At 34.9% G+C, this 24,601-nt stretch overlaps 2 protein-coding genes and 1 long non-coding RNA gene across 4 annotated transcripts in view; 2 read left to right on the top strand and 1 right to left on the bottom strand.

Annotated features, from left to right (window-relative positions):
- LOC111871292 (neural proliferation differentiation and control protein 1) overlaps window positions 1–10,844 on the top strand; it is a 66,402-nt gene extending 55,558 nt beyond the window's left edge. Inside the window, exons 6-7 of the mRNA XM_023864295.2 lie at window positions 1,094–1,196; window positions 2,400–10,844. Coding sequence (XP_023720063.1) covers window positions 1,094–1,196; window positions 2,400–2,540 — 244 coding nt within the window. The 3' untranslated portion in view covers window positions 2,541–10,844. The remainder of the gene's footprint in view (window positions 1–1,093; window positions 1,197–2,399) is intronic.
- On the bottom strand, window positions 8,355–16,448 carry LOC111871293. Of its 2 annotated transcripts, none has more exons than XR_002843998.2 (2): window positions 16,280–16,448; window positions 8,355–13,490 (listed from the first exon to the last, which is right to left on the bottom strand). It is a non-coding gene; the product is annotated as an uncharacterized LOC111871293 (long non-coding RNA). The 2 variants fall into 2 exon arrangements; XR_004513754.1 differs by having other exon boundaries at window positions 16,294–16,448.
- Window positions 16,449–16,595: 147 nt separating this feature from the next.
- Window positions 16,596–24,601, top strand: part of LOC111871295 (ras-specific guanine nucleotide-releasing factor RalGPS2) — a 75,417-nt gene continuing 67,411 nt past the window's right edge. Inside the window, exon 1 of the mRNA XM_023864297.2 lies at window positions 16,596–16,821. The gene's annotated coding sequence lies outside the window, so the exon portion shown is untranslated. The remainder of the gene's footprint in view (window positions 16,822–24,601) is intronic.

The following is a 24,601-nucleotide window of genomic DNA, read 5'->3' as shown; positions in this document are numbered from 1 at the left end:
GAGTGCTGGTTATTGAATATCATAGAGGGCCATATGTATGCAAAGTACAAAGTCATGTTCCTGTTATTGGTAAGTTTCACAACATGAAATGACATGAAAGAAAAATGATCAGTAGTAATTAATCATTCTCTCATGGTACTGGGTCTTAGAACATTCTCCTATATGAAGAAAAAATGCTTCAAGTTTGTTCATTGTCCAAAATAATGGCTTTACTTGCAGTAGTTGTAACTCTTCATAGTATTCTGGAGGTACATGGTTCAAATCTCTGCCAGAGTGCAGGCTTCTCAGATTATGGTATTTTCATTTTCTCCAGGAAAATACCTTAGAATAGAACATTATAATTTCGTCATCTTCAGTCCATTATCTCCATTTTTTTTTTGCTGACACATAACCCAGGTTCAAACATCTATATTGAATTAAGCAGTCATACTAAATTTTATTATAGCCATACATTTCTTGGAACGTTTTTCTGGGGACACATTAAAAAACATATGCTATACTAAACTACAGTGATTACCATAACTGTGTGTGAGATCAACGACTTCATATTAAAATTGCCCTAAAATGTAAATGCAATGTGTAATACATTACTTTATAGCATTATATCATGCTCATATCTATTTTTTTAAAATTCTTGTCACCGACAGTCATGATTGATTGGCACTCCTGCTTCAGATTCGGCAGGTTCAGGTTCAGATTTCAGCTGCAGACAGACAGTCCTGACAGGATTTTCTTGGATTTCCCTAGTACGTCAAGAAAAATGCAGGGATGTACCCCAAATTACCTCATGACTCCTTCCTTCCACCTCCTTTTCAGTATCTATTATTGGCCCTAACATTTGACACTATACAATTTGAGCTTTGAAAACATCATTAAATAAATAAAACTTTCCAATTTTAAAATTACCAGAAGGCATTTCATCAGTACAGGACAAATGATAAGTGTGTAGGTCAGTCACACTGAGCAAGTCCCACAGTTAATGACTTGGACCATGTCATAGCACTTCTTAAATTGTCAGAAGTATTAGGATTAGTTATTTATGTAATATCTTCATTCAATTAAGGGTGAGAATTACTTACACGATTCTTTTCAGTCGTGTTACAAATGAACGCAACGGATCTGTGTCTGAGGCAGAGAGTGAGGAGGAAAATGAAGAAGGTGACTATACAGTGTATGAATGCCCTGGATTAGCTTCAGTAAGTACTGCAATATGACTTTTCAATTCTGACTGTACTTTGAATATGTATCTCCAGGGAACATATCAAAATATCCCTATATGATACACTGTGTAACATTGCAATAGTGTATTGGGCTATTCAGTCCTGAAGGCAGATCTTTGTGAAGATTGAGTGAAGTTAAGATTTTATTTGATAATGTGTTGTTGTTGTTGTTGTTGTTTAAATTTGGTTTAGCACTGTTTGAAGTAAGGACACTGGGTACTAATTCCCAATATTGGTTACAGAAGCAATCTGGCAAGAAATGTTTGTGCTGTCCATGCATTCTGATGGCGCACAACAGATTAATTTGCCTTTATATACCTGTTGTATGGTGTAATGAAAGATGCTGTATATAAAGTACGACATGTTGTATAGTTGTTGCTATGCAGAAATGTGAAGTGAAGGTTAAATGAAGTGTTTGTGTACTTTGTAACATCATATCATGCAATCCATGTATGTGTGTGTGATAAGTTTTGTACTGCCTGTCATCCATAAAAATATTTGAAGTAAGACATCCTCCCAGCACATGGTGAGGCAGAAATCGCTGATTCAGGACTGAGGAATAGACTTCTTGACCCCTGTCCTTCACTGGCCAAGGCATTTGCTTCCTCATTACCCCAAATCACACTGTGATTGGGGCCTGCAATAAGTGTAATTATATTCCAACTGGATAGGGCACTCAGTTCAATAATCTTTTATTTCAACCTCAATGCCTTATGTGCATGCTGAGCTGCGCACCTGTGTATGCTTTCCCTACGCATTCCTTTGCACAGGATAAATCTGCAAACATTTCTATCTAGGGCACTGTAACATATACGCTAAGCATAAAGAGTAACATCTCCCTTGGCCTCATCCCACACACACAAACCTGCCCCAGATTTTCCTGGACCCATCTTCTTATAGACTAGTCCTCAGGATAAGAGTCTAATAGGAAAGTATTTTTCCAGTTCATGAGGAATAAGTTTAGCATTTCCTTTTGGCATACGTACATAGTTCACCATTTGCATGTTGCATTTGGCAGCTAATACAGACAATTGAAACAGGTACATAAAAACTAGACTAAAATGTTGATCACTGAAGGACTTTTATATACTAATTTATATGTAATTGTTATTGATTTATCTCCAGCTTCTGAATTTTATTTCCAATATTTGAACACAATGTTAAATATTGTTCCTCTAGACGGGTGAAATGGAAGTGAAGAACCCGCTGTTCCAAGATGATCCAACTCCAGCAACCCCGGCAGTTACACCAGCGCCAGCAGCTGCAGGTTCAGCAGTTTCAGAGCAAGTCAGTAGCAATACTGCTGATGAAAAGAAGTAACCACAGCTTTCAGTTCTTCCCCTCTTCCACAATAGCAGCGTCAGTGTTTTGTTTTGTGTGAATTATGTCTTCATTACACACATAAAAGAGAACTAAACTAAATATATTAAGTTATGTCATACATGTACTGTTTCATTACTTTTACATAAGGGTAAAATATGGTTATGAAGAACCAGAAGTGTAAGCCAAATGGAAGTATTTTAAGGCAAAAAATTTGTTGCATGAAAAGATTACATAAAACAAGTATTTAAATAAAGAAATCTGACAAGCATCTTCCATAACTTAGATGGTGGCATTCTGAAAACTGTTGTTTTAAGTTTTCATAATTGACTTAATTATATATCCTTGCAGGCCAGACTACCTGCAGAACACTGCATAATGATGAAATGAAAAATGATGTTATATCACTGTGAGACATTTATTTCATGCACCTCCTACGTAGGAACTACAGTCAACTGATCTTCATGCCATTCAGGAAAATTTTACTTTCTTTTCGATCACTAAATTGTTATAAATTTAATAACAGTGAAGTAATTATATCGAAATTTGGTCAGTATGCTTTCTTCAAATTGCTGGGTAAGCCTAATTAGATTGAAGGGTCAGTTTAAAGCATACAACATGAAACACAAGAGATATAATATGTGCTAGAGACTAAAGTATAATTATATAAATATAAGACTCTTGGCTTAGAGAATCAGTTCTGGATATTGTCTTAGAGCCCATGATCAATTTTTGTCTAGCAGCTATGCCAGATTTGTATATATTCAAACAGTCAGGTTTATTAACTTGTACTGACAATCTGAAGACATGCAAAAGTGGTCATGATATATTTTCTGTTTCCCTCCGTGGTAATGCGGTTACCTCTATATGTTGACATTTCCACATCTTTGTAATTAAACGCATATAGTTATTATTAAACAACTGCTATGCAATCTGGGAGCCTGATTTGTGTATCAAAACTAATAAAAAACCTTTTATGTGGTGTCTTACATGGATTAAGTTAAATTATTTTCTAGTGTTCATAATTTGACCTTTCTTATGTAAGATACAGATAGGGTGCTGCACAGCTAACGAATTATGTAAGAAATAGAGTCCTTTTCCATAAACTTTTCTTCAAGTTTTCCCTCTTAGGTAGTATTATAACAAAAAATAAAATAATATAATCAAAATATATTGTCTTTCCCTCATTACAACAGTGATGCCTGAATCCCAGTAAACTGTGTACTAATTGTGTGTATCTCTTGTCCTCCAGTGTTCTGTGCCACAACATTGTGTGGCTGCTTTCAGTACAAGGAAACGAGCCTCTGTTGATCATAAGAAAAGTAAACATACCATAATGTTAATTAATTAACTGATCATAAAATGTAAAGAAATATTGTTTATGGCAGGACAGATATCGAGAATGCATTTCATCAGATAATGAGAATTATTGCAGAACAGATAGATTTTGTTTGGTATAATTCCAGTGATAACCTCCACGATTAACTTTTAACATTTTTACTGGCTGTAGGGGTCTCATTTTCGGTTTAAAATTTATCATATATCTCGACAGTTTTAAATTGCTTCCTGTGTAGATGCAACAGATGCAATATCAGTTCTGCTATATGTGATGATTATTTTCTCTAATTATGTCACATCCTCTTCCCCCATATAAATATTATTAGACTAAAGGCGATAGAGAACTGAAAATTTTAAATACTTGATGTGCTATTACATATTAACTTATGGCATTTCCAGTCATATGTAACAATATGTAAATGGACATTTAGACCTAGCTATAATATACTTTGTTCTTTTTTATTCCCTGTGTCAACCAGGAGCAGTGAATTCTCTTATCAACAGCTATTACAGCATCTCTTCAGCAGCCCTATTTTTTATTATGTTTCCGCACCAGTGGTGTTAGTTGTCCTTCAAGTTTTGATGAATATCATAAAGTGTGTCAAGACAAAAGTAAGCTGTTTAGCTCCGCAACACTATTAAAGGACAATTTGAAGTAGTGGAGTATGTGTGGCTAGATAGTACTAGTACATGTATGACCACCTAACAGATGGAGGAATGAAAATAATATTTTGATAAAGTCTTTCTAAATGGTAGGATGTACAATTTCTGCAAAAAGAAATTGTACATTGATTAGTACTCTGGAATAGCATTTTAAACAACTGTAGTAATATATATGTTATATTCTTAAGGAACTAATCAGAATTGTGTGGAAATGTTCAGATTTACAGTCAGACATTTTCTTTCTTTCAGTTTGTAACTGTGATACATCACTTTTTACATAGCACTATGTCAGCAGAAATAAATGTTTCTAGCAGTAAGAACCATAATGTACTACTACTACTACTACTACTACTACTACTACCACCACCACCACCACCACCACCACCACCACTGCAAATGCTACTGCTGCAAATAAAACTTTCATTTTTTCATATTCCATTATAAAATAATGTAGTTATTTGATTTTTTAACCTTCCAGTTTTTTCTCAGACACTGTTGCAGTTTATTATTTCTTCTCAAATACATCATCCAGTTGGTAGTCTTTAAATTAAATTTTCTGCCTTTATCACTTCACATAGGAGAGACATAAAACACGTGTTTGCATTTCCATAAATTCTGTTTTAGTTTAATTAAGCATTGCATTTTAGTTTTTATTTATTTTATATCCATGAACAGTAAGTAGCCCTTTGTGTTACTTCTATGGCTTTCTGACAAGTTCCTATGTGAGACAGGGGAAATCACAACATAAATTGGTGTACATTGTAGTAATCAGCAGTATTATTTAAAATACCTTTCTTGGCATCCCTGTTCTGTTCAATCCAAACACAGTCAATGCAATTGTTGTGTGAAGTAGTCTGACCCAAGCACCCATTTTGCAGGAAATGGTACAGTGGAGGACTGTGCATTTGAAAGGTCAGGAAATGGACTCTTTTTTATAGTAGAAGATTTCAGATATCAGGAGTTAATTATAGAAACCAATAAAAATATTTTAAATTGAAGAAAAAATACATACAACCAATTCTTGTGGGAGAATTCAGCAGGCTGGCAGATAGAATGCTGTGGAGGCATTAATGTTGTTTCAACACCAGGAAGTTTAGTCATGCATTATAAATTTTCACAGAACACTTTTGAAATATTCACACTATTTATTACGTATATCGGGATTTCAGATAGTAGAATCGGAATACGAGTTCCTCCACTGGGATATCAAGCAGGGGAATGCTTTTTGAAATGATGTACATTATTGACACTAAAACTGAGAAGGTCCAACAGGAACCCTGAAATGATAACTAATAGGGCTCTGGTAAAACTGTGACAGGCCCAGCGAGCCAACAGTGGATTTCAATAATACTTTCAAAATGATGGGATGCATGGGGAGGGAAGGTATCTCATATATCAAACATAAATCCTCATACTTATGTTTGATATGTGTGATATCTTTGTTTCTCACACATATACTACATAGATATATTTAAAATCATTAATGCATGCATAAAACAGAATAATTACTGTGGTAACAGAACATCCGTTAGTTACATCTTTGAAAACAGTTTTATAATCTGTAAGTTTAATTCAGGCTAAATTAAGTAATGATATGACATTACACTATTTAAATTATAAGGATTTCCATATTGCAGATAAATTGTATTTGCATATGGAACATTCAGCCTAAAGTTAAAAATGAAAACAACTATTAAATCTTACATATCAAAAGTAACTCTGTGCTCCTTCTTAATAACAGTGACAGAGATAATAAAAATTTCAGAATTTCACATAGTGGTTAATTATGGCCTATGTTATAACTCTTTTCCATGCACGAAAAACTTTTGATTTTTTAATAAAAAATACCATCCTTCTAAGTTCTTGGGCAGTTAATAATTTTCACTGTTTTAGCTAATCTATAATTGAAAGAAGCTCAGCAACTGTAGATTCATTTTCAAGAATCTTCTAATCATGATTAAGAGAATGGTCCTATATCCTTAAATCAGTTAGTCTGATACAATCAGTGCTGCTGCTGCTGCTGCTGCTGGAGATCAAGAACCCTTTTTCCAGCCCTGGGAAAGAGTAATTTCTGTGAAGTTTGTATATATATATGAGAATCAGTAAATAACTTCACAAAAGCTTTTATGTTGTAAATATTGATAGTGTATTGTAAGCTGTCTAATACTATCTCAAAGGCAGCGATATCCATATGATAACAAATTTTACACTTGATGTACAATGAAACTTTCTGCAGCTCCCAGTGAAAGTAAAGCAATTTAATTTTATTTCATAATGCATGTACCCAAACCCTTATCAGACATCAATAATAGTGTGATCATTTTGGGAATAGTCTAGCAAGAGTTATGTAAAATTGGTGATATGGATGCAGTTTTTAAGGGCTTGCCAATCTCAGTGTTATTGAAAAACATCTATTTTGAAACGTGAAAGTTATATTGTAAACCTGTTAACAAACTTATTTAAAAAAGAAATAAAAAAAATTAAGCTCTTAAAAATCTAAAATTTATTATATACTTTAAATAAATTGTCAAAATTCAGCAGTTCCATTAAAATAATAATAAACTATACCATTTACAAAGACATTAACAATCATGATAAACATTAATTGTGGCTGGCTGAAATGATAAATAATGTACAAGAACAGTGATACTAATTGATTTCAACACGATCCTTATTTATTTTCATAGTAACATATCGAAACATGCTCTCTTTCCAACCCAAGACTTCTGTTTTAATTCATATTTTGTACAGCTGTTTCAGCTGGTTAGTTGTACGAGAAAGCACTGGGATATATCTGGCAGTGTTTATAGAATCAGAAGATAAAAGAAATCACATAGTGTAGATTCCTTATTTAATAATCCTTATTGTTTATTTTTCTTTTTTGAAGCATTACCTGATTCTTAAATCTATTAGAAATTGAAGATAGAAAGGGGAAGGTTTCAATTACTTGGAGCTGAGACAGGAATCAGTGCTGCTTTGTGCTAATGTCCTGAAATATCAATTCCAGACATTTCAGATGGAATCTTACAGTAGTGAATCACAAAGACCGCTATTAAAATAGCTACAAATGACACAACTATAAAATTAGTGCAGGTTTTTATTCAACATATCGCAATGGTTGAAACAGCATAAAGAATCTGAAATAATAAGTAAGAATGGTGTCACTAGCACTTCTACTTCGCAGTAATATTTTTCTTTGCAAAGAGAACTGTGTGATGGTCAAGAGGAGAGACTGTGTTTCAATTTACTACTCTCTGAATGGTGAAATGCAAGCCAAGTAAAATAATCCTTCAACTAAATATCAGGTGAATTGTCTTCTGTATGTAAGTATGTACTAAATTGCATATAATACATTATGTAAATATATACAGTGATTTCTCATTATGACATACACCACTTTCATTTTTATAATGTAGTTTTGTCAGTTCCACCAATCTGTTATTTAAAGTAGTAATTTTAACTCTTTACCACACCATTCCGCTCACCAGATCTTCATGCTATCACACTAGTTAAATTTAATACTTTATACATCATAATTTTGGACGTTGTTTTAGAAAATGATATGTGAGATCACTGCATTAAGTGAAAGGTACAGTTATAAGAATTCAGGTGATTCATATAATTTGAAAAAGTTTATAATCAGTAATACAAAACAGTTTGCTAGTCCCTAGAAATTATAATAGATGATCAGTGAAGATTCAGACAGATGAGAGTTTCAGATATTTTTTGTGTAAATTATACAGTGTTCAAAAATAAAGAGCACTAACTCAACAGAAGAAGTTGAGGGCATAAAAGAAACTGTAACTGATGTTGATCAATTGATTAAATGCCATTATCTTAATGAATTCTAATAAGAGAAAGTGTCTGATAATTAAAAAAAAAAGTAAGAAGTGTGATGAGGTACAAAACATAGAGACATATGAAATATGCATTTTGATATATGGTATTTCATGCACAGATTACACTCCTTTCGTTCCAACTTGCATCACTGAAATAGCAGTTTCAGCACATGGTGCATACACTTATGTAAAGGAAAAGAAACCAAGATGAGTAGGCATACATTGTAATGAGTCTGACCTGCACTGTGGAGAGGATTGTCTGTCTGTTGGTTGTAAATAATTTTATATTTACTAAAGCTGGGTATACTGGAGCAGAAATGTTAGAATTGATTAAGACTCATCTGGTATGTCTTCACCATGGATAATCTCTTTGATAGGTATGAATGCCCTTGGACAATGATACAACAGTTAAATACAAGAGATTTCCCAAATTTAATGACATTTCTCGTACAATTATTCACTGATTTGAGATTCATGACTTATAACAAATTAAAAAAATTGTTAATTCCCCAGTTTTTTTAATATGCACTTACTGAGCTGACAGTAGCCTAGATGGCTTCAAACAGCAGGAAATGCAAGAAACCTTATTTACTATGCATTCCAGTCCATTTACATATTCTTAATGCTCCATGATGTTACATTTATGACTTCTTCAAATTGTTCTATTTCACATATTTTTTTAACAGATAGACATATCTGAAAATACAAGTTAACAGTATAAATACATTTGCTGTTGTTTAATTATTAGTATTAGAAGGAATCATCAAATTTTATTACAAAAATATCTATGAGACAAGTATGAGAAATATTGTTTGTTACAAGTTATTAAAAATAAGTTTTATGTGTAATATACACATTTAAAAGACTGCTCTTATTTGCAAATGGAAGAAAACAAAATGGATGAACAGTATACTCCAAAATAACTTGCAAAATTCAGGCACAAGCAGTACTGGTTCTTGTCAGTCACAAGGATGATATTCAGATCATACTGCGATTCGAGAATTGAATTCATCATTGTCCTGATCGCTGCTGTAAGAATAATGAAAATTGATATAGCTACATGTACCTTTAAGTGGTATTATGAAAGTAATTTCATATGCAGAACATACATTTACATAGCATGGTGATGTACAGTAAATGATTTTGTTGTACCATCAATCTAACAGAAGGTAGTGTAAAGTGTCTGCTTCATATGTATTTTAGCTTGTAATATATGTCACACTTATCTTCGAAAATACTGTCTGTACAAGTTTCTGTACTATAATGTTATGAAAAGTGTACACTATATTTACTGATATGGAATGGCTTATATTCAGTCTGCCACAGTAACATAAATTGAAATATTTCTGAAAGTGCTTTCTCAAATTATATATTTATTTCAGTTATAAATGTTATAGAGAGATGGGCCAGCTTAGGCTACACTTATATATAAAATGTTTATATTTTGGGATTCATGTTTGTTGGTGTTAAGTGAAGATCTTGTCCCTGTTTATCTGTAGTAGAACTAGTAAAAGTTGGATATAATTCTTATTTTTACAGCAAAACGATCTGCCAGTAAAAGCATGCGATGGTTGACAAAAGCAGACACTGCACTATAAGAACTGGGTATACCATGAAAAAATTTTAATACATTCTAAGTTGGCCTGGTCTCCCAAATGGACTGATGTCAGGTGAATGGCACCTGAATGAATTAGTTAGTTAGGATACAGCTTATATGTATGGTGTTGTCAAAGGGTTGTACACAATAAAACCATGGTTGGTAATTTAACTTATCTTTTTGTTTACGGAAATTTATGTCTTAAAGACATGTACATTAGGAATGCATACTATAAACTGTATTCAGTTTAGGGCATAATTTACAGATTATCATAGTAAGAAAATAAGCTTTCAACTAACGTACACAGATCCCTGAACATTACATATTTTCTTGTCTTGGCAAATGAATACAATTTGGCAATGTATTGTACTAGTAGATATTTTTTAAATGTGATGTACTGAGTCCTGACTTGATAAACATCCTGCCTATTTCTAGCATCTATGAAAGGCATCTGTCTAGTGAACTATGAAAAATTACTGCTCCAGAAAGCCACAGAACTGTATGAATATTGAAATTTACTCTGGCAGTAGCCCTGACACATTCATGAATACTAATTCTGATTTTTTATCCTTTCAAGACTGAGAGTGACAACAAAATTTAATTTGTAGAAAATAAGAACTTGTGATATTAGGTTCTGCTTTTAAAGATGTTGCAAACTAATATATTACTATATTCCTACCCTAAACCTCTTATTAATTTAAGTGCATTCATAACCATGCATGGCAAATATTAAATTCTCTAAATCTATTAATCTGTTTGTATGTATGAAACAACTGTAGAATTTCTTAATGGTTTTTCATGAAATTTGATAGTGGAGTGTTTAAGTAACATTTGTCAGATCTTTTAATCTTGGTTTAAAACTGGAAAAGAGTAACAGACATTTTACATGAAAACCTATATGTATTTGTTTACATATCTTGGGCATAAATGGTTATATATTTATCAGACCAAAGAATGTTTCAAACATATGTTGGAGAGAAAAGTGGTGGACATATCCTGTGCCCAATACACTTTTTATGTAAATTGTGCAATTCTTGAGGTAGTTAAAGAAAGGGAAAACTATTTGTACATTTTCAAACCTGTGTATTCAAAATCAGCAGGGTTTCCTAATAAACTTGAAGATTAATGAAGTACCCTATTCTCAATAAGAAAATGATACTTTCTCCCATCTGAATTTATAGGTCCACATGAATTTAAATACAGATGCAATTAAAATATAACTGATTGTGCTGTTAACATCAGTTGTAGTAGTTGTATGAACTGCACTGAAATCAGATTTCTATTCTAATGTATGTGGCCTATTACAGTATGATTTTGATGCATATATTAAACAATTTATGATATATATTTAATTTTCTTTTCAGGTATTTATTAATAATAATGAAGAATGAAGCCTTGATTTTAATTGTTTATTCATTCAATAAAGCTTGTGTAGTTTTAACATCTCACCAATTTAAAAAATTATCAACTAACAGTGAATAGCTGCATGGGAATTTAATGTTTTCTTATTATAAGAGAAGAGTTCATTTTTTTCTTAATTATTCTTTTTATCTAAAATAAGGCACCTACAGAATTGAATATCACACCCTTTCTCATGTCAGCAACATATTCTTTTCAAATCAGAAACAGGAAGATTATGTACATAACCATATTATTTATGATACCTTCTGCAGAATGCATCTGTTAAGTATATTCTGCATACTTCTACAGTCTTGTTTTGAAAACCAAATACCACATTTCTGTCTATGGTTTACTGACAGACAGTTTAATTCTAAATTGAATAAACAATATTTGTAAATACATACAATGATAAGCTTTTACCATTGGTGGATAATGATGGAGGCATTAAAAATATCTCACTTTTATGCGTAATAAAGTAGACCTAGGCAGCAAATCAGCACGGAACTGAACACTTACTTTTAACACTATACGCATCAACTACAAATTTTATTTTTAAACAAAGCTGTAAAATGTGGGGAAAGAAAACCATAGTGATATTTTAAAAGGGAAAATATTTGCAATATAAGAGTAGCCATCCCACTTATAAGTGAATTGCTGAACATGGAATATTTACAGATTTGTTTATAGAACTATTCTCACTGAGTCACTTGTTTTCTCTTTTGGCTATTTTTAAGAAAATGACATTTTTGTGATTACTGTGGTGCAAATATTATCGTTTCACTGCCTTTAATGAATATAAATTTTGGATTTAAATTTAACATTTCTTTTTCTGGATCTCTGAAATTAGGTATAGTTTTCCAGTAGGTTAAATTTGCACATTAATTTTCTGCACTTTACTCTTTGGATCCATTTTGGGATCAGGCCGTTTCCAAATCACTGATGTAATTTTATGCTCTCTGTCAACAGGATCAGAGACAAATTCTACCATTATTCAAGATCTCAGGATTGTATTAACATTAAGATGGTAAATAATATACCAGTAGTGTAATATAAAGTAGTTATTTTATTGACCTACAATTGTAGAAAATATTTTAATTTATGAAGGATACATACTGTATTTGTAGATATTACATTTGTGACCAAAAAAGAAATGTATTAAATGAATAACTATTAGTCAGTGAATTTGAGCCTTGCATCTATGAATTTATGATTTGTTCATATAAATATTAAAAATAAACTTAGCAATTTCAAAACTTTAAGTACCACCTGTTGTAATAGAGCACTGTCTCCACCTATTATATATGAGACCTACATCATGTCTTAAGAGAAGCTCTCTTTCTTCCACCTTATAAAAGAGGCTGATTATTTCAAACTAATGCAGATCAACCACGCAACGTGAATAAATATATTAATGTAAAAGGTAAATGGTGAAATAATAACCAGTCTATTTTGTGATAGAAGAGAAAGAAAAGTTATTAACTACATCCCCACACATGATGCTGATACAGGTATATCATCAGTAGTGTGAGCTATAGTCATGTTCTATGTGCAGAGACTCATTACAGAAAGAAGATAATTGCTATTTTAATACTGGAAATAACATTTATGTCATTGCTTGAGTATTGTGTTTCGATTGTTTATCATATCTTACATCATGAGGAATGATTATCTGGTAGAACATAAATATCCAAAATACAGGAAGTACTAAAGTTATGAGCAGCCTGTTTAGGAACAATTCCTTCAGACTGACTATGTTACTTTGTAATTGATATAATGATACAGTTAAGAAAGGAATTAATTACCTAACTGATGTATGGAAGATACTTTATCCCTCTAAGAAACAAAATTAAGTGCTGTACTCACCATATAATATCTTAATTGTGAGGATTGATAAGAAAAAATTATAGTAAAGCAAAGTGGTAAGGCACAGATGACACAAAATAATGAAGGAAATTACATTCATCTTTAGTACATACATGCCGTTATTCTAGAGTAGCAGTTGGAAGAGTTGTTTCTCAATTCGGCACCAGTTTAATATGTCCTGCACACTGGGAACATACTCCAGTCAGGGTCCCCCCACCCCCAATATATCCAGTCATAGATTGTAACCAGCTGTAACAAAGAAATAAGATTCACGATTATGCAGTTCTGTTTCATGTGCTAAAATCAAATGGAAAAAGTAATGAATAAAGCGCTGATCTTACTCGCTGAAACTATTTCAATCTCTTTATTATAACATGAAACAACAATTTTAAAAGAATACAGAAATACATACATATATGCATACATACATACATATGCAGTACTACTTATGAAAAGTGTGGTGTTATTATTTAATGTAATTTTTGTTAAAACATTGCAACCTTATATTTTCTGTCATTTGAAAGAAGTAAATGCCTGATGAATATCATTTGCTTCTTCTTCTGTATCATTCTTTTCCTTCTGTCCAGAATGTGAGTACATGGAGCTGAAGATACTTTCACACTTGATGTGATTTGGTACCAAAATTGTGTCACCAGTTGTTTCAGGCTACTACTGTAGATGTGAATGTCTGCCACTCCTGAGAACTCACTTTGAATTCAGTTTACAACATGATGTTACTCTGGTAATGACTTCCTGCTGAGATCCCTATGTGAATAATTTAATTTCAAAATGTGACTATTACTTAGAGGATAACTTTTTAATTGTATTTGTGACTCTGTAGAGTGCTTATTAAATTCACTCTGTCCATCTACCTGCATAAATGCAACAATTCGAGAACTGACAGATGGAATTTTGTGACATTTGATAACTGAGACTTTAAATAAAATTTGTCATAATGTTACAATTTTAATTAAAATCTGACAAAAGTAACATAAATTCTACATGAGGATCTATGCTCATTTACGTATGTATATTTCCCAAACATTACTGATTAAACAATTGTCAGAGTGAAGAATGTATGAAAAAATGTTGTAGAAAATGTGCACACAAAGAAGTTACACATCCCCAAAATATTCAGTCCATCACTACAAGCCTAAAGATTGCCATATACTCAAGCAGAATGCACAGAACAGCAATATGCAGTGTGCCTTGTGGTCATTATTCACAGTTCTTCAATATATAGATGATATGGAACTAACAAAAAGAAGCTATATTGTAGTTGCAGACAGATGTGTGTCCCACATTACAAAAATCTAATAAAAATCGACACAGCCAACACTAGAAACCATTTCGAAGGCTGACATAGTGTCCATCTTTTGTTGAGTCAACATTAATTTATAACTCGTTTTAACAGGTTTCAACTACTGAATTTTAATATCCACAACTATCACAAGTCCTAATGATTTTAAGGTAATGATTTATGTTCAGTAACAACGTGTGTAGAGTGTAATATTGGTTTGCCTCTTGATGATGACCACTAGTGGCCGAAATGTGTAAGTAAAATAAGTACATATTTAATTATTAAATTAGTAATACTTGATAGCATTCCACTTTGTGTGTGTGTGTTTCTGAATCTTTCTTCACTTTGCATAAGAAGTTTCATACAGAAGGATGTTGATCGTAGTTTTGCTGTCTGCACCACTGAAAGCCATACAGAATCTTAAGCTACACATTTACTGTTACAGACATCTGATAAGGTGATTTTATTTAGCTATTTTTAGAAATAACATTTTGTCAGATCATCAAGTGACAAGCAAATAAATTTAAAGATTTTATAACAAATATGATAGACAAGTAAGTTTCATTCTTCAAAATGTACCATTATTAGTCATTGTTAGCTCAAATATTAGTTTTTTGCTACATCTTCACCAGTTATTGTGAAAAAAAATTCCTTGCTTTCTAACCAGTCAAGTGACAGGTCAGAGATAAAGCCCTCAATTTGAAGATAAAGGATGTGATAATGTGGTGCCTGGTCAGGATGCAGTCAAATGCCAGTTTAATACTTTATGTTTTTATTTGCATTAGTCCTCCTACTTTGTTATGAAGTCTCTGCAGTTTGGAATAACTTTGGACTAAAATGGCCATAATGGCAGCACATCAATTTAAAAATATATATACAATACAACCCATGCTTTTGAAATATTGAACCAGTTACCAAACAAAATTCATCGCATTTGGATAGATTTGAGGTTCCCACAGCAGTGTTTATGAATACTTCTTCATAATGTGTTTATATTAACAGTCTTGAAGTGCATACAATCCCATTTACCACTTCTACACTACATGTTTTGGCAGTATGCTGCCATCTTCAGGTGTATCGATCTGTTAACCATTTCACTGCTTGCCTTTATATGTCCATTTACAAATAATATTAAATTTGTATACGTCCTTATATAATAATAAAGTTTATGAAGTTTATGTATTTAAAACTTGTTAAAACCTATTATCTCATACGTCATATTTTTAAAATTCGTGAACGACCCCCATGTGGATGATTAATAATACACACGAATTTTAAAAATATGACATATGAGATAATAGGTTTTAACAAGTTTTAAATACATAAATTTTATATTATATAAGGAGGTATACAAATTTAATATATTTGTAAATGGACATATAAAGGCAAGCAGTGAAATGGTTAACAGATCGATACACCTGAAGATGGCAGCATACTGCCAAAACATGTAGTGTAGAAGTGGTAGATGGGTTTGTATGCACTTCAAGACTGTTAATATATACACATTATGAATATGAATCAGTGCAACAGGCTGCTAAAATACAACATGGAAAACTTCTTCATTTTTCTGGGGTATAACATGGCGTAGTCCAGCAAAAGCCAACAGACATTTCAGAGGAATATTCATTGACTTTCACTAGGCTATACAGTGTTAGATTCTAGAAGACATAACCCTTCTTTCCTCATTTCTCATGCCCTGTACATAAATATAATGGTTGCAGGTCAACAGATTATCTACCTGAATAAACCTACAATTGTCTGACTAACAAAACTCTAGTCTTGGGTCCCAGACAGACCGACCATCGATCTTAATGTAACTTTGTCTTTGACTCTGAGATTATCTGCAGTTGCATGAAAACTTTTCTCTTTGCAATTAAAACATGAGCACGAACGCCAAGAATAGTATTTTGGTGGATCTTATTACAGTCGAGCTATCGCCGCCGTACCAGGGCCATCGAAAATAAGGTACTTGTTCAAAGATGGCAGGAGTATAACTCATTCTGGTATCATAGTTTTAAACCCGCCGTCACAGTCGTCACAGCAAGGTCACAGACTGTCGGGCAGTGACAAGAGTAGGAAGTAGACCAGAAGAATTGTAGCTTATTTAAGTTATCGTTGGTTGTAGCATTAGCGATGATCATATAGTCAGATTACGGAAGGAGGGAAACTCGTTTTCTTATTTCTTGGACGGTCATTAATTAGGTACATTAATGTGACGGTGTTGTTTTGTGATAGAAGATATTTACTCATACATGTTGGATATATGCGAATTCCCAGAAAGTGAGTACTTATTTTTTGTTTATAATATCGTGAACTTAGGTCTATGTGATTATCAACAGCTTCGTGTCAGTTTTCGTAATGGGACGCATGTCAGTTTAAGTACCATATAAGAATTAGTTAACACTAGCTTTTAAAGGAATGTAATGATGCCAAATGAGCAGAATCACGAAATAGGAACGGAAAATTTTCCTCTTACAGTCTGTTCTAACCTAACTTCTTGTCATGTAATTTGTTATTGAACTCACTGTGTCTTGAAGGTGCTGAATAGCATACACGAAAGTTCTGGTAATTAACATATATTGTCAGTATTTCATTTTACAGCATTACATTAGATACACTTCTGACAACAAGAAACCACAAAAACTAATTTTCATCTTGTATCTGCTAACTGCTATCATATTTGTTACTGGCAACTGTGTGTGTGTGTGTGTGTGTAACAATTTCTCCCGCGTAATTTACAAAAAACTACTCAAAGAAACTGTATATGACCAATGCCCACATGAATAATTGTTACTTATAAGTAGTTTTTTGGTTTTAGTTTCACTGCACCCATAACCCGTTATGTTTGGCGCAGCTATAGATATTTATTCTGTTGAGAAATTTGTGACAACATTCTTGTTTTGTTCATGGCGGTCACTGGATGAAATTCTGAGACACTGGGGTTGAGTCCACCGGAGTTACTTCCATTGACCATTTGGAATAGGAGTTTGCAATACAATAATTTTCAGACCTCCCTTTGCAACAGCACCTTATCTTCAGTAAGTGGAGGGTCATGACTTATATTCTTAATTTCCTTGCTGATGCTTAGTGAACACCCATAAGAATTCATTGACTCCATAATGAAGCCATCAAGAAGCAGCTGTTCTTCAGATACAATGTACTAGAGCATGGCATTTGTCCCATATATTAAGGGCATCTCCAGGAAATTCAGATGCGTTGGAAACCTGTTCAAAACTAACCATACACTCCATGGGATGTGGATGAAAACTGGACCTGGTAGAGATGCCCAGCAGATAAAGCAGTGTGCATACAGCATCCCATGTGATTGTGGCAGATGTTACATAAGTGAAACAAGTAGACCTATAGAAGTACGCATGGAGGAGCACAACTACTAGTAGAACCTGACCCAAGGTCTGCTTGGAAAATCAAAATTAGCCCAACATGCATATGAAGAAGGCCACAAAATATGTAGGAAAGAAGTAAATGTCTTGCATATTGAAGCGAACATTACCTACAGGAAATACAAGGAATCCATCCACGTCTCTGAAAGATCATCTGATCAGTCAGCCCAGCTTGGACATCCCTCCCATATGGACTTCCATCACTGCAGCAGAAGTCAGCAAATCTGCATCTCCACCAAGTGTAGATTAAACATGAAAATGGTGTTTCTACGTGTATGTTGGTACCATGCAAAGAATTTGTCTCTAGAATCAGTGGTAAAGGAAAATGTTGACAAGGAATCTTATTTGTTATGTGCTCTCTGATTCCAGAGAAAGCCACATCTTGTTAGAAACAAAGGACTTCTCGCTTATTAATGATGTATTACATAAATTACATTCATGCTATGGTCGACAGTTTGTTGCTGTGATAACCTGAAATTGTGTAATTTCAGAGCTTCACTCACTGTTAAAAAGGTAAAGTTTGTGTACTTAATTAAGCACTATGCCATGAAGACACATGGGGAGTGGAGGTATAGTTCCACCATTCTTGATCTCAGCACAAGATGAAGGTGAGTAGTCAGCTTCACGCCTCTACTGCTTTACCCCCAGGGAAATTGCTTTTGGTACCCATTGGATAGGAGGCAGGTTGGGCCCCAAAGCCAGTCTGGATGCTTTGAAGAAGAGAAAATTCTTACACTGCGGGGTATCGAACCCAGGCCGTCCAGCCCGTCGCCTGTCTCTATACCAACTGAGCTATTCCGACTCCTTTCACTCACTGTTAACAAAAATGTTTTTTTTTCTTTTGTTTAGAGAGTGAAATGAGAGACTTTTTGCCTTTTTTTTCACAATTAGTATTTGAACTTTGTAACAAAGGCAGTAACTACGGTGAATGAATATCAGCATTTTTTTATTTTAAATAACGCGCTTTGAAATAATAATTAGTTTGTTGACATCGCATGATGACCTTAATGCCAAGAGTTTGTAGATAATAAGTCATTTGTTTTATCTTACATGAGCAAATGTTCATATTCGGTCAGTGCCTTTAAATTTAAACTAAACGAAAACCTTATCATAAATGAGAGTTGAAACCGTATCAGCCCCCCGCTCCACCCAAAATACTGCGTTTTTAATGTGTGTAAAATTAAGGATTGGAATGTTTGTAGGATTTAACACTGACATAAGATTGTTTCCTTGCCTCTAAATTGATATTATTTCATAAATGTGTGACGAAAGAACAGTTTTCAGATTGTAGGATTTGAAGTTCTCACAGTGTTGATTATGAAGAGTTTTATATTCTGGGATGTAATACCATAAACTCCACTGGAAGTCAGCTAGCGTTTCGGAGGAACATGTCGCCTCCATCTTTAGGGTCACAGAATAAGTGAAGCATGAAAGCAGATGGCTGCTTTCATGCTGGTTTTTTGCTTAGTTTATTCTTCGACTCTGAAGTTGGAGGCGACATGTTCCTCCGAAACATAGGTTGACTTCTTCAGCGGACTGCGCGACATTATATTCCAGGAGCTAGCACTCTTCAGTTTTCAGATTCATCGATGAAACTGAAAATCGTATATTTTCCCATAATTACGCAGACATGGTTATTAATTTGTGGAAGTTAAAAATATGACGTTCTCACGGCTGTCGTAATGATGAGTTCTGTCTTCAGGGATATAACGTCATGTAGTCTGTTGAAAATCAACCGACGTTTCGGAGGAACATATCACCTCCTTCAGGGTCGAATTATAAGCCAAGGTATAAGCCAGCGTGAATCAGGTAACAAGCAACTGGAGGCGACTTGTTCCTCCAAAACGTGGATTGACTTCCAACGGACTGCACGGTGTTATATCCCAGAAGATTGAACTCTTCAATTAAAAAATAATTCCTTCTCATTTCACGTTACATTATTCATGTAATTTATGGAAGTTAAATAATTCTTCCTCTCCTCCCATACTGTATTTCACAATTTTTTCTCCCCTTTTGATTTTATATTTAGTTTGATGGTGAAGTGGAAGGTTATCTCTCACCCTAGGGAAGAACGTGGACTGAGGGTGATACAGAGTTCGAAAGAAAATATTTGGGTGTGACAGAGTGCAAATAAAAGGGGATTATACTACTCCATGAATAGCGTATTGTTAGGGTTACCAAATCAAGAAGGGTGATATGGGTGCGTACTTGTAGTACGAATGACAGATATTAAATGTATGGTACAGAACGTTAGTTGAAAATCCAGAAGGAAGATACCAGTTGGGTGACGTAGGCTTAGATGGAAGGGTAATATAAAAATTGGTCTTAAAAAGAAGTGAGGTCTGGATCCACCTAGTTAAGGATAGGTCCATTGGCAGGCTGTTTTGAAGTCCAGAGTTTATAAAAGACTGAAAAATTTTAGAGCGGTTAGCAGGTTCTCAAGGACTCGCTCCTTGGCGTTTCTCGAATGCGGGGATCGTGCTAGCTTCTTATGTTCTCTTGTCTTTATACACCCACTCCATATTCCAAAATTCCCTTTCGGTTATGAAGGCTGCTATCTTCTGTAATGTGGCGACTTGTGGTCACGTATACGGACATTCTCTGAAACCTTGGTGAACTTGTATCAGACTATACGGCGTCAAATCCCTGAAGACAGTATTCTTCATAGTCATCCGTGATAAACCGAAATCGGACAGCCGTCTGCCTGCTGCCGTTTCCAGCCGGCTTTACAGTCCTGAAAGTCCCAGTCGTTGTATAGAAGCGAAGAAAACAAACTAGAAAATGGTTGAGTGAATTCATGTGATGGATTGCCCCCTCCCAGCGTCTTGATGCTGAAGTTTTCTGACGACTGTTTTGCTCCAGCGTCGCACATTATCAGGTTCATGATAGCTTCGGCTCATTTATATATAGGAATTAGGTTAACCGTTAAAACAACAAAATATACTTGCTTTTAAATGTTTTTACAATTCGATCTTTATTCCTGCTACATGTTTCGGTCGTATAAGACCATCATCAGGCAGTTATATATACGGATACGTAGTTATTGAACTAGCGATATGGATCCGCACCAGTGCAACGCGTCGTATCATGTTCTAACATAAAATGTTTGCCTCAAGTTGGTGTTTACAATTAAGTAGAAGATACAAAATAAGGTAAAAGTAAAACAAAAAAGTAAGTAAAGGTATCCCTGTAACAGGCCATGGAGGCCCATAGGGTTGTGAGATGTTGAGGTTCCCACATTTTCTAGACAATCGGCTCATAGATGGCAAGGTTGTCTGCCCTACGCGCCGGCCGCCCTTTACCCCTAGGAATATTCCAAAAATATTCCTGGTACTCATTTCTATTAGAGGCTGAGTCGACCACAGGGCCGTAATACGGCTGAAAGGATTAGGTCAAATGAAAATAATCCAATCATTGGGACTTGAGCCCGCGACCTTCCGGCTTGTAACATAGCGCCTCAACCAACTACGCTATCGCGTGCGCTCTAGATAAAAGATAAAATATAAAAAGTATACCATCTCTCAAGATATATAATGTGTTGAATATATTATGGATATATCGGCTCATTTAGTTAATTAACCCGGGTTTTTAAGTTTCAGGCATTTATTTTTGTAAAAATGGCAGTCACAGTCAGTGAAAAGCTGTAATAAAAGAGAGTGAGTTACTTTCTTACGGGACGGCGGTTCGCCGTCCATAATGTGAGCACACGTCATAATAATGGCGGGGCAAACAGAGCGTTGGATTACTTCATGCTTGTCTTTCAGGTGTGCCCTATAATTGACGTGTAGCTGAAAGCGATATTCATTACAGGTTTCATGTCGCCAGGTCCTCAGATGTACTAGTGTTTCATGTTATTATGCAATTGTATATTTTCCCCATGACGGGATAGCTCAGTCGGTATAGCGACTGGCTACGAGCTGGAGGAGTCGGAGTTCGAGTCCCGGTGAGGCAAGAATTTTACTTCTCCAAGTCATCCAGACCAGCCCTGGGGTCCATCCAACCTCCTATACAATGGGTACCGGGTGCTCTTTCCTCGAGGATAAAGCGGCCGGGGCGTGAAGCTGACCACTCACCTCCAACTAGTGCCGAGGCCAAGAAAATATGGATCTGTACATCCACTCTCCATACGCCTTCATGGTGTAGTGCTTAATTAAGCACAGGGACAACTTTACCTTTATACTTTCCCCATGCAGCCATATAGCTTCGCTTCTGTGCGTTCTTTACACGAACAGCTTGAAATGAATTCTTATCCGAAATTGCCTAATTTGGTTCCGATAAGATTTCGGCATATAAAGTTTACTCGTACACCAAACGTCTGACGAATAACCCACCCCGCCTCCCAACACATGCAATCCCTTATTTACACGCAGTTCAAACCGGGTCTTAGACCTTGTACAAAAATGTCCAATGTACAGGGAAATAATTTGATCTTGTTTGACGCATTTCAGTATGGTGTGTAATTAATAAAACTGGAAGAAAATAATATCATATTTCCTCGATTCTAAGACGCGCCTTATTCACGTTTGAATTTTTTTTAGATTCGGGGAGCAGCTTACATATGATGACGTCTGAGAATCGACGTGAAAGAATTATATCGTATGACAAAAGCGCTAGGTAAATCTGCATGTCCATAACACGTCCGTGTATTTTAATTCTTACACGAAATTTTAAGTCCCAAATACCGTAAGTAATTGCAATTGTTCCATTACGATGTGACATTAAAACGAAATCAAGGATGTGTCTAAGAATCGAGGAAATACGGTAAGTAATAGAATAAATGTTAGAACAGCTACACATTATTCATAGAAAGCATATCAATGTGGCGCCGCGTAGATATTGTGTTAACCGACGTTTCGGAGGAAGATGCCTCCATGAAATGCATGATCTCGCAAGAAGGAAATTTTGGATTGTAAAAGGGGAGGAGGGGGTAAACTATGGAACTTCGTAGTGACAACACAGCGAAAACGCCCGACAGCTGGATATGGTGTTATGTCTCCGGGCCGTTATCGCCGCTAAGGACCTATATACACTCGTATAAAGCGGAATGAATGAAACCCTGCCTAGAAGCGGATGGACTGAAAAGCTGGTTTGCAAATGCAAATGTTAAACATCGACTAAAACCGCGGGAGAGCATTTGTCATATCGATGTTTTAAAACATACGTGGCGATACGTTCCTCCGAAACGTCGGTTAACACAATATCTACACCGCGCCACATCCCAGAAGACTGCTTGCTTCATAGTCACCGCCGTGAAAACCTCAAATCTTAGAAAAGAGGGTATAATTTTACAAATTTCAGAGGAATTCTTTGGTGTTTCCGTATGCAGAGCAGTTCTATTGTTACCACACCAAATCGTGTTCCCATCGGGTGGATACTCACAAATTTAGACAGCCAAATCATATTATTTGTCGTCATTAGTTCTGTGGCGTCTCTTTCGGTGATCTTCGTGTATTTTTGCGGTGAGTCTTTCTTGAGTCCCTTGTTTTTCTATTTCGTCTTTCCAATATATGTTTTTCCTTGCTTGTTTTTTCGTTGGCCCTCGTCGCTTAGGAACTGAAAAGGTGTCTCTTGGAAATGCTCAACCAGGCTTTTTCATCAGCCTTTTTGTTTCGGAGTTCTCAGACGGAGATTATGTCTTTTGAAACATCGATATGCCAAATTCTTTTCCTCGGTTTTAGTCTATGTTTAACGTTTGCATTTGCAAACTAGTTTTTCAGTCCATCCACTTCTAGGCAGGGTTCTGTTCATTCCGCTTTGTACGAGTGTATATAGGTCCATAACGGCGATAACGGCCCGGAGACATAACACCATATCCAGCTTTCAGGCTTTTTTGCTGTGTTGTCACTACGAAGTTCCATAGTTTACCCCCTCCCCCCTTTTACCATCCAAAATTTCCTTCTTGCGAGATCAGGCATTTCATGGAGGCATACCTTCGCTGTCTTTTTCCTTGTATATATTCTGAGAAAAGAAGATATTCAAATTTATTATTTATTTATGAAATTTCAACAAGGGGCATGGACATACAGCCCCCCCCCCACTCATTGCATCAGCTAAAATTCTCAACTGTTATTCTGTCGTTTCCTAAAAGAGTAATTTGTCTCTTCTTATTCCTTAATTCTTCTTCACCCTATCAGATTTTAACATGACATGATCAATGCAGGTTTTACATCACATACTGAAAGTTGCAAAGGACTGTCAGTTATCTCGTAGCACAAGCCTGATGCAACAGAAAAGTGGTTAACTAACGACAAATTCTCGAAATACCACACAAACGTTCCTTGAGGTGATGCAGTGTTGCCAGTATCTCATGTGGTAACAGAAATTGCCTGAAACTAATGTTTTCTCAGCGCCGACCCTTTCTCTTCCACTGGGAATCCCTGAACCAGTATTTCCGATAGTTGCTTTCGATTGCAGTACTTTCTCTGCGTGTATATGAAAAACAAGAACATAATAAAGGCCCACATTGTTCGACACTGTTACTTAGTTTATTAACCGAATGGAAGACAATTTTTTTTCAGATACTGCTTCAGAGGAAAGATGGGTCGCCTTTTCGGGACCAAAATAAATGTAAAGATGATTATGTGCAGTATCTGTCGGAACTAAATGACATATTCAATTTTACCTTCAGAACTCTTTTTTTTATTTTCCGATTTGAAAAA

This window comes from Cryptotermes secundus, unplaced genomic scaffold (genome assembly GCF_002891405.2).
Source record: "Cryptotermes secundus unplaced genomic scaffold, Csec_1.0 scaffold825, whole genome shotgun sequence".
NCBI lineage: Eukaryota > Metazoa > Arthropoda > Insecta > Blattodea > Kalotermitidae > Cryptotermes > Cryptotermes secundus.
Note: the sequence above shows the minus strand (reverse complement) of the source record. Positions and strands in the feature narration are given on the sequence as shown.